Genomic DNA, 16,548 nt, shown 5'->3' with positions numbered 1-16,548 from the left:
CGAGGGTCAAGTAGAGTGAGACTTAGGCATGTATACAGTACTTTTATGTAAAAATGAATTCAAAATAACAATGAACTAACATGTATAAAAATGGTAAATCATGCATCCGATGATATAGTAGATTATCAGTCATAAAAGGGACTGGAACAAAAATTCAGAACACTCAGTTCTAAAATTTTATTTCTTAAAAAAAATCTTAACCTTAGTCTTCTCACTGATTTACTCAATAAGAACTTGAACCTTGTCCTCATTATGACAATCAGGTTCCTATTTTCATTATATAGTAACTGCTTATCAGACAAGAGGTAGTAGAAAGTATTAGAAGAGACAAGTACTTAATTAACCAATTCCAAACTCAAAGTGATGAACTTATTAAATCTTAGCTATCTCTATTGTTTAATGGAGTGTGGCAGGTATTTTTCCATAGTATGAACAATTTATACTTAAAATAAACCATTTGATAGCAAGCATTTCTGTCTCTCAAACCACATTTCCTATTCTATAACAGTATAGCTCAAATTTAAAATGTATTTTGATTATTCACAAAACCAGCAACAATTTTTATTAAGCATTTTTGTGTCAAATACTAGGTTATGCATTTTTCATATGACAGTTCTAGTCCTCACAACAATCTTACAAGGTAGATGGTATTATGCTTATTTTACAGATGAGGAAACTGACACATAGAGAAATTAAAGTGCTTTGCCCAGCATCACAGAATTAACTAGTTATTAGAGCTAGGTTCTAGTCCAGAGGTCTATCTGATTCTGAAGCCAGTACTTTTGACACATCGTGGGGCTTGCACTATGTGTTTATTAAAAACACTATTATACATTAGTACAGAAATTTAAAGTTGTATAACATATATTAGTAAAAACAACTATTCCTAAGCTTTACTCCTTCTGTGATTGGTCTCCACTATTTCTTCTTTATATACCCAAGGTTTACAACTGGCAGTACCGATTATCAAAGTTTTCATGGTCTTATGTTCTATAGCCTCTTCCTAGAAACCTGCCATCACACTCCACTTCTAATATAATGTATCTTGGGTTTTTTTCTGCCATTTGAGACACATGGATGTATACAGGCAGACTATCCAGTATGGCTTGAGCTCTGGAAAATACTTGGCACACAATAAACACTAAAGAAATACTGGATGATGTGAAGAGTATAACCTAACTGCACAGTGGTGGGATGGGACTGTCACTACCCTAATCCAGAGCTGATCTTTGCCATCACTAATGGTGGAACAACCAGATACGCTGTGTCTCCCAACGTGATGCAATGTGATATATACATTACCTAGGATGAATTCTAATCAAAAATATTTAACTTGTCTCCATCGAGCTGAAGCTAACTTCCAGTTTCCAGGAAACAGCTAAATGCAGCTAAGTGACACCATAAGGAAGCAATCAGACTAATACAGAAGGTGGAATATTTTTCTGGTCAACTTGACCATGAACAAGTCAGAATCATAAAAAAGAAACTTTTGAAATAAAAGACTTCATGGAAATAACCAGGTGCAATAAGTAGTCCTGGACTGGATCCAGGTTCATTAAAGGACAGTTTGGCAAAGACTGGGGAAATATGAATATGGATTGGATATTAAATAATATGAAAGAATTATTCTTAACTTTGAGGTTAATTTTGCCTATGTTATTGTTTTAAAGATGCATCTTCAAGTAAATATATATATTTTATATATGTATAACTATATGTATATAATTTAAAAAAAAAACATTGGCTGAATGACTGAACAAATGAAAAAGTCTGGGCTGGAGATATAGTTTTGATAGTCAATAGCAAGCATGGTAATCAAAACCATGAGAATAGATGAGACCATCTAGGAAAGTATCAAGGCAAGACGAAGAGAGATTAACCAAGGGAATATCAACATTTCAGACACTAGAAAAAGTGCTATCAAATTGAAAATGAGTAGCTAGAGAAGAGGACCATGAGGGAAATTGTACTCCTGAAGCTAATGGAAGAGAGTTTCAAGACAGATTAAAGCAATTAAAAATGTCAGATCCTAAACAGAGATCAAGGTGAATAAAGACTGAAAAGAGGCTAACAAATAACGAACAGAAGGTCACTGATGACCTGATTGAGAGGAGTTTCAGTAGACTGACTGGAGCAGAAGTCAGAGGAGTGAGCTGCAGTTGAAGAAGTGGAGGCATCACTCCTCTTACAAAGTTTGTAGCTTCTCAGAAAGATGAGAACCTGTATAAATAATACATATTGTTCAGATAAGGAAATTCGTAGTGATTAGTACTAACATGCAGTAACAGGTAAGTGGAAGACAGAATATAAAGGATAGAAGGTGATGGCAGAGTTGTAAAATAAAGGATTCCTCCAGATTCCTCACGTAATACATAAAATATAAGATTTACATAAAATAAATATCTGCTATTATATTTACAATAGTTTGCAAATTCAATAAAACTATAGTTTGATTTTTCTCCTGCTGGCCTCCTAAAGAAAAGTGATATCATAATCTTATATAGCTGTGTTTCACTGTATGAAATGGATTGGTTCCCTTAAAAATTGGATCCCTTAAAATTGTAATTTTGTAAATCAAATAACTAAGAAAATCAGAAAATTCTCTAGTTATAACGTAAGGCTAATTACCTTTAGGCTGTACTCTGATTTCATTCCGGTCATATCTTTATAAACAAATAATTTTAATATAAATGACTTTTGATTCTACAACATATATTCCTTGGTCCCTATTCTAATCTTATGCAGATGGGAGATATGGGGGATAGATATTATTAACTCTATTTGACCCAAAACCATTCTGTCTGCCACAGGGGATTCTGTTTGTAAAAGTATACGATTCTACCCTTGGAAAGACCCTGTTTGCCCAGAAAAGTTCTGGAACAGTCCCAAAGCTGTTTAGCTTTCTTAAGTAATACATTTAAGAACCTTGGTCTGTCACATTCTCAGGCTCAGTCGAAGTCTCTTAACAGTCCTAAATGGAAGAACTTAAAAAAAATCATCAGTATATTTTATAGAATAAAACTGCAGTTTTTGTTCTTTGTTAAAAGACTAGGAGTAAAGTATTTTATATTTCTTTTTTTTAAATTTGTTTTATTTTTTTTGGCTGCGTTGGGTCTTCGTCGCTGCGTGCGGGCTTTCTCTAGTTGCGGCAAATGGGGGCTACTCTTCGTTGCGGAGCACAGGCTCTAGGCACGTGGGCTTCAGTAGTTGTGGTGCACAGGCTCAGTATTTGTGGCTCACGGGCTCTAGAGTGCAGGCTCAGTAGTTGTGGCTCACGGGCTTAGTCGCTCCACAGCATGTGGGTTCTTCCCAGACCAGGGGTCAAACCCGTGTACCCTGCATTGGCAGGCGGATTCTTAACCACTGCATCACTAGGGAAGTCCTTATATTTCTTTCTTATAAAACAATTACTTTTAACTAAAGTAGCCTGACTTTGAAGAGAAAATGCACTCTAACCCTAATACGAAGAAATATTACATTAATTTTTTTTAAAAAATAAATTTATTTATTTTTGGCTGTGTTGGGTCTTCGTTTCTGTGCGAGGGCTTTCTCCAGTTGCGGTGAGTGGGGGCCACTCTTCATTGCAGTGTGCGGGCCTCTCACTGTCGCGGCCTCTACCGTTGTGGAGCACAGGCTCCAGACGCGCAGGCTCAGTAGTTGTGGCTCACGGGCTTAGCTGCTCCACGGCATGTGGGATCTTCCCAGACCAGGGCTCGAACCCGTGTCCCCTGCATTGGCAGGCAGATTCCCAACCACTGCGCCACCAGGGAAGCCCCTACGTTAATTTTTGTAATAATAGTTACTCAATATTGTATCCAATTTATAAAGAAGTTCAGACTGTAAAGTACTGGGAGTTTTCTTAAAGTGGGTCAGACCAACACTACACTATATAAATAATAATGGCCAATAATTTTTAAAGCACTTCCTATGTACCACTTTCTATGCTGAGAAGCTTAAGGATTACTGCATTAAATAGTTTCAATGGCAAAACCTGTGAAGTAAGCACCATTTATCATAATTTTCATTTTACATATGAAGAAACAGATTAAATATTGCTATATCCAAACTAGTGTAGATTTTAAAGACATGTTATCTCACAGTATGCTGAATTTTAATTAAAAACATGCTATCTCACAATATGCTGAATTTTAATCACATGCCAAACGAATGATAATCAAAATCAATGCCAAAAATGTGGTTTGAGAGCTACGCTATAGTAAATTTATAGAAAAAGTGGAGGTGGTATGGGAAAATAAACATCAGTTTCACACAATGTGAATATATTTAACACTATTAAACAGTACACTTAAAAATGGTTAGGATGGTAAATTTTATGTTATGTGTTTTTTACCAAACACACCAAAAAAGTTAGCTTTGTTAGAAAAATATTTAAAAGATTCTTTACTATAATATCTCTCACAATAGCCAATTTTGGCTTATTCACAGTAAAACACGTTTAATACTATTCCTTCCCTTATTAAGGCATAGAGATTATTTTTCTACAATTTATGAATTAAAATCTATAGGTGTTTCAAATCTAGTAACTGTGGCAATGAGAAAAGATCTGAAGCCTTGGTTTTACATCTGAGAACCCCCTCAATCTATATTAGCTTACTTACTTCACCTCTATATTTCATGCTATCTGTTAGGAAAACGGTTAGTCTGTGAATATACAAATTGTTTTTTATACGTAGAGGCAGTCCAACAGAGTCTAATAAAGTCTAGCTACCTTACATCCAAAGATCTTTAGGGGGAAAAAAAGTGGAATAAATTTGTTACCCTACAAAGGTTAAGAGAAATTAAATATGTTGAAACATACATAGCTGCAAAGACCCTCTGCAGTGCCATCTCGTAGCTCAGAATAACAGTAACGAAAAATGCTATTGTTGAATCTAGTCTTCACTGGGAGAGAAATTCTAATGATTTGTAATCCAAAACAAATCTCAAATTATATAAAGCAACATGCAGATGATACATATAAATGACTACACTGAGATTACACTCAGGAAGTTTTAAAATATTTTAAAAACAAAAATTTTTGTTAATTATATTGTAGTTAATATGTAAACAGTCTTCTTACCTGCGTGGCCTTGTCCTTGGGGACATCATTTCATTCCCAAGTATGTGGTACCGTCTTGCTTCATGCAACAGCTGATAACACTCAGGAGAATTCTGGATCAGTTGGTCCACCTCAACTGTCTGAACAAAGTAGTTGGGATGCAACAGCGGGAGTCTCACATGTGTCAGGAGCTCATGTAACAGTGGTCTTCTCAGATCAACAGCACGATAGACCCAACGCATGACGGCTTCAAAAACCATCTCCTCTTTGCCAATGACAAGTTCATCACTACAAATATAATCAATAAGTTCATCTTTGTCAAGCTCAAGAAATTCTTCATGCTGGGACACATCCTCAAAAGTCTGTAATGCAAAATGCTTGCATTTTGTGAAGAGTGTTTTGAGGGAATGGGTATCAGCAAAGCGCTGGATTCCTAAGCAATTGCAAGGATCAAGTTGCTCCTCCAAGAACTTGGCACATGCATCACGGAGAACACTAATCTGAAAAAGGCTTGATGTTTCAAAGAGATACTGTACATTCTCTGTAGTGATCTTCACTTTTCCAGTATAAACATACTGCAAAAAACATTCCATAGCTTCAGCTAAAATACCATTGATCTCAACCAACATTTCTCGGCTTTCCCTGTGGTCATTACAAAACATAGCTCTGAAGTAGCTACTACAGGCTGAGAGAACAGCTCTATGGCAAGGAAATTCTTTTCCTTCCACACAAATGATAACATCTGTGAACAAACGACTATCTCGGAATTCATTAAATATCTGGAGTATGTTTTCAGCATGGGATGATCCTGAAGAGAAGTCAAAAAACTCACGGCCTGTCAGAGATTTAGGGTCCATTTCAAAAACTTTACGCTTTGTTGCTGGTGAATCACGCACTCCGAGATCCTCTCTGTTTAGTCTTCGTCCCAATATTAGTACCATTGTTACATCAGTTGACTATATAATTGTTGAGAAATAACTGTTAAGGATCTTCCTTATGTGGCTAAAAGTAAAAAAAATTAACCCACTTCAATATGTAGAAAGTTCAGTACTCAACTGACATTTCATTTTGATGTAAACACTACAATAAAATTACACAATCAATATATTTCATACAGGCTTTAGAGCACTATATCTCATTTTAATAAAAACTGATAAATAAAAATTTATACAATTAGAACATTAGGGGTAATTTGCAATAGTAGTCCTTAAACCCCCCCAGTTGAAAAGATGCTATGTAAGTTGTGAATTACTAATAACCTTCTGTTTCCCTTTTACACAACTGGGTTTCAGTTACTGAATGTAGAGTTAAGTCAGAATGCTGTAAGACACAGAACTTGAGTACATTCAAACCCTAATATAAATGTTTATTATTTTAACATAGTGCTGCTAAGAAGAATTCAGCTATATCTAACAATGGCCTTTAAAAATATGTATGTTGTTTGAACAGTAAGTAGATAGATTGCTTTCTAGCAATCTATCCTAAGGAAATAATCAGGATTATACGGAAAGATTTACCTATAGTTGTTCAATGCTGTATTAATAGAAAATACTTAAAACAACCTAAGTACCCTACAATAGCGGATTAGTTAAACCATAGTACATATTAAGGATGGAACACAGTCCCTGCAGCCATTAAAATCTATATAGACTATTTAATGACATGGGGAAGCATTAACCAGGTAGTAAGTAAAAAGCAGATATCAAAACATATGCAAAAGGGTATAAATACACTACCAAATGTAAAACAGATAGGTAGTGGGAAGCAGCCGCATAGCACAGGGAGATCAGCTCGGTGCTGTGTGTCCACCTAGAGGGGTGGGATAGGGAGGGTGGGAGGGAGACACAAGAGGGAGGAGATATGGGGATATATGTATATGTATAGCTGATTCATTTTGTCATACAGCAGAAACTAACACACCATTGTAAAGCAATCATACTCCAATAAAGATGTTAAAAAAAAAACTGAAGCAAGAGTTAGAGCTGGACTAGGGGTATCTGATAAGAATTTTTCTCAGATTCTCCCCATTCTAGGTAGGTCTCTAAGAATTTTTATCTAAAGCAGCTGGGAGACTTATGAAGCTCTCTGTATGCTACGTAGGCACAAATTATAGTATAGATGTATGTATGTATAAATGTTTTTACTGCTGGAAAAGGAAAAAAATACACAAAAAACATACAAACAAAAAACATATGCAAAGAGGGGTGCAGTGGATAAGACTCTGCACTCCCAATACAGGGGTCCCGGGTTCGATCACTGGTCAGGGAACTAGATCCCATATGCATGCCGCAACTAAGGAGCCGACATGCTGCAACCAAGAAGCTGGTGAGCCGCAACTAAGGAGTCCATGTGCCACAACTAAGGAGCCCACCTGCCACAACCAAATAAATAAATATTTTTAAAAATACGCAAAGAAAATAAAAAAATTTAAGTATCATTACATCTAGGCATAGAAAAAAGGAGGCACGTATGTCAAATGATAAGTATTTATTTATCTTCTGTCTGCCTCTATTTTACCCAAAATCTGCACTATAATTATATAGTACTGGGTTTTTAGATTTTTTTAAATGTATGTTATTTATGCCCTGCTCCCTTTCACTGATAAGAAACATACTCAAATCTCCCTCAAAAACGGCTCTGAATAGGTAACTGATGGATTGAGGCACTGGACTATAGCTATCAATTCTCTTAAATTTTGATTTTTAAGGTGGTTCTTCTACTCCTACTCTCTTTTCACAAATCTCTATAAGTTGATATGTGATCCAAAGTGTTATTTGTAATTGGCTTCTACCTCCATACATTTAAAAAATATATAAATTTATTTATATTTAATTTTGGCTGCATTGGGTCTTCATTGCTGTGCGCGGGCTTTCTCTAATCGCGGCGAGCGGGGGCTACTCTTTGTTGCAGTGTGCAGGCTTCTCATTGTGGTGGCTTCTCTTGTTGAGGAGCACGGGCTCTAGGCACATGGGCTTCAGTAGTTGTGGTGTGTGGGCTCAGCAGTTGTGGCTCATGGGCTCTAGAGAACAGGCTCAGTAGTTGTGGCACATGGGCTTAGTTGCTCTGTGGCATGTGGGATCTTCCCAGACCAGGGCTCGAACCCGTGTCCCTTGCATTGGCAGGCGGATTCTTAACCACTGTGCCACCAGGAAAGCCCCCATACATTTTTGCTTTCTCAAAGTTTAAATGAAAATGTGTTCAGAATGCAAAACAAAATAACGTACTGCAAGTACTAAGAATTTCCCTTTGGCTAAAAGTGACAAGTAGGAAAACATAAATGAAAAGACACTCTGCTTTCTGTATCCAATAATTTTACTGTATCTGGTATTTGTTATCTGGTATCTTATTGTATCTGTATCTGATAAATTTGGGGATAGCATATTGAGTGAGTTGGATTAATATAAGGCTGATTAAAATTTTATATAAGTTAAAGGTCTTTTTATGCTATTTTCTGCCCCTGAATTCTCACGGCTATTTTCTTTGATTGTTGACTGCCAAGAGGTCTTCCACTGCTTTACCAGAAAATCCTGAATTAGAATAGCTATAAAATCACCTGGTATTAAATGCATTCAACAGCAACAAGACACTTGTCTACTGCTTTGTATGTAAAAGAGACTATCTCATAGATCTGGGCTATTTCCTTCCAAGAAGCTTCTGTGTGGCTTTTTGGACAGCCTCACTTTCTCTGGACTTTCTGAGAACTCTTCCATGAACTAGTCCACAACAGCACGAAATATAAACTCTTTGTATTGATGACACACTAAATGATTTATGCAATTGTGTCTTAGGAATATGAGATGCATTTCAGAGTGTATCCTTTGGGCTTCCAGATGTAATTCAGTAGACTTTAAAATTAGACTGAATTCTTCTAAAAATTTAGCAAATATCAAAGCATCATTATTCCCATCAGGAAAAAGTAGTAAATAAGTAGGCAAAACATGACGACAATGTTTGTTCCCAAGAAATATAATGACTGAAAATAATACCTACATAAGTTAGTGGATGCAAGGGTGACTGGACTCTCAATGACTGACTGCCAAAGACACATAATTTGTCTAGAAAAGGTAGTATCCCTTTCTTTCTCTCATTTCTTTCAGGAGCTTTATTCTTGGAACTAAACTCTCACTTGAAAGGAAGAATTTTAAGAGAAAGATTCTTCTGGTTAAGAGTACTCTAGAGTTTATTTCCAACTACAGAACTCATAAATGTTGTAGACCTAGTTTCAGATTGCTAGGTAGATTTTAAAATTACCTGTTTTTGGCCTATGTCCCAGAAAAATGAAGGGAGATAACTTATTTTAGTGTCTTTTGGACTGGAGAAACGGTAGAATAGGGACTGAGGATATTCGGAAGGAGTAGAAAGGAGTGTGTAAACAGTTTATCTGGGGGCTTCCCTGGTGGCACAGTGGTTAAGAAGCCGCCTGCCAATGCAGGGGACATGGGTTGGGTTTGAGCCCTGTTCCGGGAAGATCCCATGCCACAGAGCAACTAAGCCCATGAGCCACAACCACTGAGCCTGCGCTCTCAACTAGAGAAAGCCCGCATGCAGCAACGAAGACCCAACACACCCAAAAATAAATGAATTTATTTAAAAAAAAAAAAGAAGTTTATTTGGTAACAGAAAAGTCTGTGATGCTGCCTTCCTATCTGATCTTGAGGATAGAATTGTTCCCTGTTACTCTGATGGTCTGTGACCCCTGGTTGAAGGAAAATGATTTACATTTTCTAATAACAATGCTTAGAGAGTTTATAAACGTTATAAATATAATACCTTTTTAGCATTTGCTTGATCAAAGCCCCAGTTTTTCCACACCTAAAATAAATGGAAAACAGCAACACATAAATCAGATAGTAATCACTTTGTGTATAATTGGTGTTATTTACTAATATGTTGAAAGAAGGTTTTAGTAGATTTCAGTTTGTGACTGGAAGTTAACTTCTGCATAGGAAAACCAATCCTGAATAATCCTTAAAGCAAATTAATAACTTTATGCTGTATCTAAAATAGTTTCCTTATTTATCAACTTCCTTACTTGACAATTTTATCCTGCAGTAAGGTTTCTTGAGTGAAAGATGAGTAAACAAATATTCATGTCAACATCAAGCTAACGGTGGAATTGAGATGAGGAAACATATCCTATGATAACTCTGCACTGGATATTTGAAGAATGTCTGGTAACTAATGTTTCATCTGAGTTTGGGGTCATTAAATAATTCTGAGTTGGTCTATCAATACTACCCAAAGCAAACAGTTTAGTCATTATATATTTTATATAACTGAAAGCAATGACAAAATCTCAAGTATTCTGGGTAATTCAGGAAAAAACATTTCAGTTTTTAATTCTTAGTTATCTAGATTATCCATATAGAATCACCATGCTTATCAAGTAATTATGTTAAATCTTTTAGTATATAAATGCATATTTCTTCTGCTTTTTTGATCCTTATAGACTTTAGTACCTGTAGAAACCAACAAATTCAGCACAATTTTTCATTGTTGTTGTTGGAAGGGGAAGAGAGGAATGCTTAAGAGAGAATACTGGAACCTTGAACTGTACACAGAATACCAACAGTATTTAAGCACAAGTGATTCTGGTTTCTGGCCTAGATATCTATAAATAGAACTCATAAATTCTTAACAAGTTTAGACAAATTCAAAAGTGGATCCAGAAAACCAAGATATGGACTACTGATTTTTTTCTACATGTATACACAAACACACATCTCTATACCCTGATTATTGTTTGATTGCGAAGTGAATGTTATCTTGCTTGTTTCCTTATTTGCAAAAGTCAATCTAACTTGTGTATATCTTGGTAAAGAATATTTCAACTTGGTCAAATTAGGGGACTGTTAGTCCTAGCTAAGTAAGTTTTTCCCCCAATAAGACAATAAGATCCTGAGCCAATGTAGGGATTCAAGTCAATTCAAGAAACAATTCTAGAAAGCCTACCCCCTGTCTGCCACTGGGGTGGTGAATATTGGATTCAGATCCAATTTTAGATGCTGTGGGGTTGGTTAAGATTAGAATCAAACAAGAACTCAAAGATTGATACTACAATAGATTCAAATTCTCAGTGTTTCTCTAGCAGAAAACACAAATTGTTTTTCTGCTGGAGTGCAAATGGGAATACATTCTCTCATGACTGATCTAGTCTAGAATTATACCTTAAGGAGTAGAAGGGCAAGGCAACTCACCCGGGCATTTTCTGCAGGGTTTTTAGGTAATACTTACCAACCTAATCAGTAAGGGCTAGGGACCAAGGAGGTCAGTGTAGGAGGTCCAAAGGTGTTATATAGTATCAGAATTGATTTTAGAGTGTAGAACTGCAATCAAGCTTATTTTTCCTTTAGCATGCAGGACCCCTATACAAAGAAACAAGTTACTATTAGCCTTAAGATAGCATGGATTAGTGAGGGGTTTACAAAGACTAATAAACACCAGATGGTAAAGGAAACTAACAACATTTTGACTAACATGGTCCCTGCAACTTGCAGTAATGAATTGCTACATGCTATGCTCCACACTACTACTCCATTTTCTCAAATTGAACTTTGAATGAAGAACAACATAGCAGAAACAGCAAAATTACTAAAGAATTAAGAGTTTTATCTTTAAAGATATACAGTAACTCAACAGAAGGAAGTCAGAAAACACTGTAACATAGTAAATCTATTATTTAAAAATAACTAGGAAATATTTAACATGGAAGTATCTGAAACCAAGCAGTTTTTTTCACCACATTTTCTCAAACGCTAATTTATTTGAACCATTCTATTTAATGACCACTTTTTAAAAGTTGTAAATTTATACTCTTCAATTTAAACCTTTACTCTTGGAGTAGTGGTTCCTGAACCAAATTTTACAAATGCAACACCTAAAGTCCAGTCTTCAAGCTGTTATTTTCAACATTTCTCTTTTTCTTAATGAAACCACCAATAACATACTTACTCACCATAAGATATTAGAAACCAAAAAAAACCCTTAAATTTCTTTGTCTAGAATTATAGCAAGTGATTATCCCTTGTTTACATGAACCTGAAATAGTCAATACATTATTACTTTGATTAATGAGAGAAAGAGAAATAAGAGGTATCTGATGATGAAAAATTCAGGAGTTCTTAAGCAATGTGTCAGACTAAACAATTATGGTTCTATAACTGAAAAAAGAATACTGTCTTCTCCCAAATCACAGAACAAAAAAATTGAACTTATCCATTCACTGTTTCGCTCCCTTGCTTTAAAACTTTTGGCTACTAATATTCCCCAACCCCCAAAGGAAGGAAAAAAAATTGTTAATCATCATACTTGATATAAAGCTGTCCTACTGAACCTACTTGACATGTAAACTTAATGTCCTTGGTTTTATCTTGCTAGAAGATATCTAATGCATTGTTTTATTTTAAAATCTTAAGACCTGTAGATATATAGTTATCTTTTCTTTTAGCGAAATTGTTTTTGGGGGCTTCCCTGGTGATTCAGCGGTTAAGAATCCACCTGCCAATGCAGGGGACACGGGTTCGAGCCCTGGTCCGGGAAGATCCCACATGTCGCAGAGCAACTAAGCCCATGTGCCACAACTACTGAACCTGTGCTCTAGAGCCCGCGAGCCACAACTACTGAAGCCCACGTGCCACAACTACTGAAGCCCGCACACCTAGAGCCTGTGCTCCGCAATGTGAAGCCACCGCAATGAGAAGCCTGAGCATGGCAACGAAGAGTAGCCCCTGCTTGCCGCGACTAGAGAAAGCCCGTGCGCAGCAACGAAGACCCAACGCAGCCAAAAATAAAAATAAACAAAATAAATAATTTTTTTTAAAAAATTGTTTTTGGTTCTCTTATTAGAATTAATTAAATCTGCAAGGACATGACCCAGTACTCTGCCACTTGAACAAGTTTGAGATCCAACATTTTTCGTGACCTCTCTATGGATAAAAGCACTTTGAAGTCAGTGATTTTTATTTACCTTAGTGGTGATACAAATTATTTACAGAAGTAAGTTTTAGAAAGCACTGAGTAAAGAGCAAAGCCTAATGACTTTTATACATCAATTTAGCAGACTTTAAGATGTGCCAAATGCTGAAATATTGTAGCCCCTGGGTGATGAATTTAGGCAGAGTGACAAACTTTAATTTAAAAAAGCTAGTTTAGCTATTGTTTGTTTGTTTGTTTTTTGCGGTACGCGGGCCTCTCACTGTTGTGGCCTCTCCCATTGCGGAGCACAGGCTCCAGACGCGCAGGGTCAGCGGCTATGGCTCACGGGCCCAGCCGCTCCGCAGCATGCCGGATCCTCCCGGACCGGGGCACGAACCCGTGTCCCCTGCATCGGCAGGCGGACTCCCAACCACTGCGCCACCAGGGAAGCCCCTAACTATTGTTTTTAATAGGAGAAAGAATAGGGTTTTAAAATATCAACAGTTGTTAAATGGCCACATACTCTTTGTTTCAGTCACAACAGAAATAGAATCATACAAAATATATATGCTTATATATTTCATATACTTATGAGGATATACTAGGATATTTTATTTACATTTTTTATACAATCCATACCTAAATATTTATTGAAAAAGGATGTCCCAAATTCCTAGGTAAGAAAAAAGTACATACAGGGACTTCTCTGGTGGTCCAGTGGTTAAGACTCTGCGCTCCCAATGCAGGGGGCCAGATTTCGATCCCTGGTCAGGAAACGAGATCCCGCATGCTGCAACTAAGAGATCCCCCCGTGCTGCAACTAAGACCTGGTGCAGCCAAATAAATAAATATTTTTTTAAAAAAGGAGTATATACAAAAAAATAACTGCAGTCCCTCATTTAATGAATAGTATTTGTTTTTCACAGGCTTGACCTTTGGGTTTTAATAAAATGGCAGAAAAACAAAGAAACTAATACAAAGTTTTCTGAAAAAGCATTAAGGTTTTAGCAACTTGGACAAAAGCCAAGAAAGTTTAAATTAAAGCTGATAGTAAACCCCAACTCAGAATATTATTTCTTCTTCCTGTTTAGAGACTAAACAGGCTTTGTCTGGATAAGCAGGCTTTATCTGGATAAGCAGGCTTATGAGTGGTGGTTTTATTTTTTACAAAGGTTAGAGGTTTGCAACTTGTACTTATTTAGAAATGTTAAATGCCTTCAATGCACAAGAGATGAGGCAGTTCAGGATCACAGAAGCTGCTCCTTCAGGCATAGTCATCCCAACTTGAATTTTAAAAATAAATTAAGAATGCATACAATGAGAACTGTTCATAGTCAATTCCTGCTTCACTCAGGGCGCTCAATCTACCTCCTACAGAAATGCACTGTCTTGGGTGAATTCCTACAGATTTATAGGAAAATAAAATCTGATAAAACCCAAGTTACCTATTAAATCACAGATTAGGAAAACCGCATCTTCAACACACTGTGGCTAAAATGATTGTTCTTGTAGATTTTATTACTGTCATCATAGAAGAGTGAGCTATAATCCCCCAAACAAGGAAACAACTCATCTAAACCGGGGTATAGAAGAATCTTAACTTTTTTGGGGGGGCGGGGGGGAGGATATCCTCAAGTTATTTTTTTAAAAAATAGAATTCTAATTTTACATCTTAGTCGACAGCAAGCAGATTTTTCATCTATTTTACGTATTTGACAAAAACCAACCTCGCCGGTGGACATAAACAGTCTGTAGCTGCAAATACTAAGAGATGATTTTTAAAAAGCTGTTCAAGAGAGCAAGTGATTAATCATTAAAATCCACTAACATTAACTGCGAAAGCTCGCTGCCTCAGGAGTGACTGTGAGGCACTCTAAAATGTGGCTTTACGGTCCTTATTTAGCTATTTAAACCCTGTTTACAGAACAGGCAGGAACTAATTCGCCTGATGGCTTTCTTCCCACCATCTGGGTAGACAGGGCGACAGGAGTTAAAGAGGGATAATTTTCCGGTCCTCCGCGGGCCCCAGAACAGGCTCAGGCAGAAGCCGCGGCAGCCACCAAAGGATAGCGGGTCAGCTGGGCTTAGCTCCCGAGTCCCCCGGCTCGGCAGCGCGCGCCGCCAGATGCTCCGCTCGGGTCGCAGCTGCACAAGAGGCGAGCGCGCGCTCTCGCGTGTCCTCCAGATAACCTTCAAGGGGGCGGGGAAGAACTGCCTGGGCAAGTCCACCTCGCGACAAGACACCCACCAATAAACACTCGGAACTCGCCCAGTCGTTCCGCCCGAAAGCACCCGCAGGGCCCCAATCCCCGCCGCGTTAACAGTCTTCGCCCCGAGTGTCCAGAACCTGGGGGCGGGGCCATTAGGAACTAAATTAAGAAACCGAGGCCTGGAGTGGTGGGAAGGGGAGATTAGGCGGGGACTCCGCCGGCGGAACGCCCGCTCCCCCGCCCGCGCCCACTTCCGGGGGACCTTCTTTCTAGGGCCCGGCTCCCGGAGCGGGCCCCCAGGCGAGCGGTGGTAAACAAAGGCTCGCTGGCGGTGAGGGCGGGGGTAACGGTCAGGTGACGGCGCCGAGCACATTTCGCAACTGCTTTAATGGGGATTCTCTAGCCTGCAGCCCTGGGACCTAACTTGACCCGTCAGTCCTCCCTGTTAGGATCAAACTGTCGCCCCCACCAAGCGGAAAGGTTTGATTTCAGACCTTCGCATTCTCAGCGCTACCTTCGATTAAAAAAGCGACGTTCCGTTCGAAGCCCATCGGCAAAATGCGGGACCCCTCTCCCCAGCCCTGTCCGCCAGCTGCTCCCCGTCCCCCAGGGTGACCCGCACCTGCTACCCCCCGCCCCGGCGGCCATGCCCCTCCCAACCCGCCCCCGGCGGGTGCGCCAGCAGCGCCGCGGTTCCGGGGCGGTAGTGTCAGGAGTTGGGGGGTGCCCTTCCTTTCAGAGTGTGGTTGCGGAACCGGGGCTGACAACCCCCAGGGGAGCCCCGGAGACCTCTCGCCCCAAACAGGGGCCCTGCAGCCCCACCCGCAATCTCTCCTCGGACCCCTCCTCTGGCTCCGAGAGGCCGACCGCCGCAGGCTTCCCTCCTGCAGACATCCCCGTGGTCAAGACCTCGGCCGCCCCTCCGCCCCCGGCTCTGGCCGGTTCCTCGCCTTTCGGCCGGTCCCGGAGCTGTCATCCCCAGGTACCTCTCAGCGAAGGCTGGAGGCGGCCCCCGCCGTACCTTAGCTTCCGGCGGCGAAGCGCTGTCTCCTGCGCCGGCGTCTCCTCGAGCCACCAGTCCCTCCGCACCTCACAACAAAGGAAACATGTGACCGCCCGGGCCAAAACACTTAGCGTCACGCAACCCTGGCCAATCCGAGTGGGCGCCCCCCGCCCCGGGAGACCCTGGGAGTTGTAGTTCCTATTCCGGGGGGGAGGGTGGCCGCCCCGGCAGCTTGGATTTCCCGCTATAGGGCGGGTGTCGGACGTGGGGCTTGAGATCCAATCCAAGGGCTATTGACTCGGAAACAGTTTTAGGTAGAGATAGGTTAAGAAACTGCATCCGTGTTAGGAGCCTAGTGGGAA

At 39.3% G+C, this 16,548-nt stretch overlaps 1 protein-coding gene across 7 annotated transcripts in view; it reads right to left on the bottom strand.

Annotated features, from left to right (window-relative positions):
• Positions 1-16,329, bottom strand: part of KLHL24 (kelch like family member 24) — a 39,316-nt gene extending 22,987 nt beyond the window's left edge. For 2 of the 7 annotated variants that reach the window (XM_079922681.1, XM_079922686.1), the window contains exons 1-4: positions 16,205-16,329; positions 11,294-11,424; positions 9,830-9,871; positions 5,081-6,061 (exon numbers count right to left, since the gene is read on the bottom strand). In XM_079922681.1, the coding sequence (XP_079778807.1) occupies positions 5,081-6,000 (920 nt within the window). In that variant the 5' untranslated portion in view covers positions 6,001-6,061; positions 9,830-9,871; positions 11,294-11,424; positions 16,205-16,329. Of the gene's footprint in view, positions 1-2,100; positions 2,193-5,080; positions 6,062-6,795; positions 6,869-9,829; positions 9,872-11,293; positions 11,425-13,669; positions 13,749-16,204 lie in introns of those variants that run through there. The other 5 variants (XM_079922683.1, XM_079922682.1, XM_079922684.1 and 2 more) reach the window with 5 other exon arrangements.
• Positions 16,330-16,548: the final 219 nt, after the last annotated feature.

The sequence above is a fragment of the Stenella coeruleoalba genome (assembly GCF_951394435.1).
Source record: "Stenella coeruleoalba genome assembly, chromosome: 5".
In the NCBI taxonomy this organism is placed as follows: Eukaryota; Metazoa; Chordata; class Mammalia; order Artiodactyla; family Delphinidae; genus Stenella; species Stenella coeruleoalba.
Note: the sequence above shows the minus strand (reverse complement) of the source record. Positions and strands in the feature narration are given on the sequence as shown.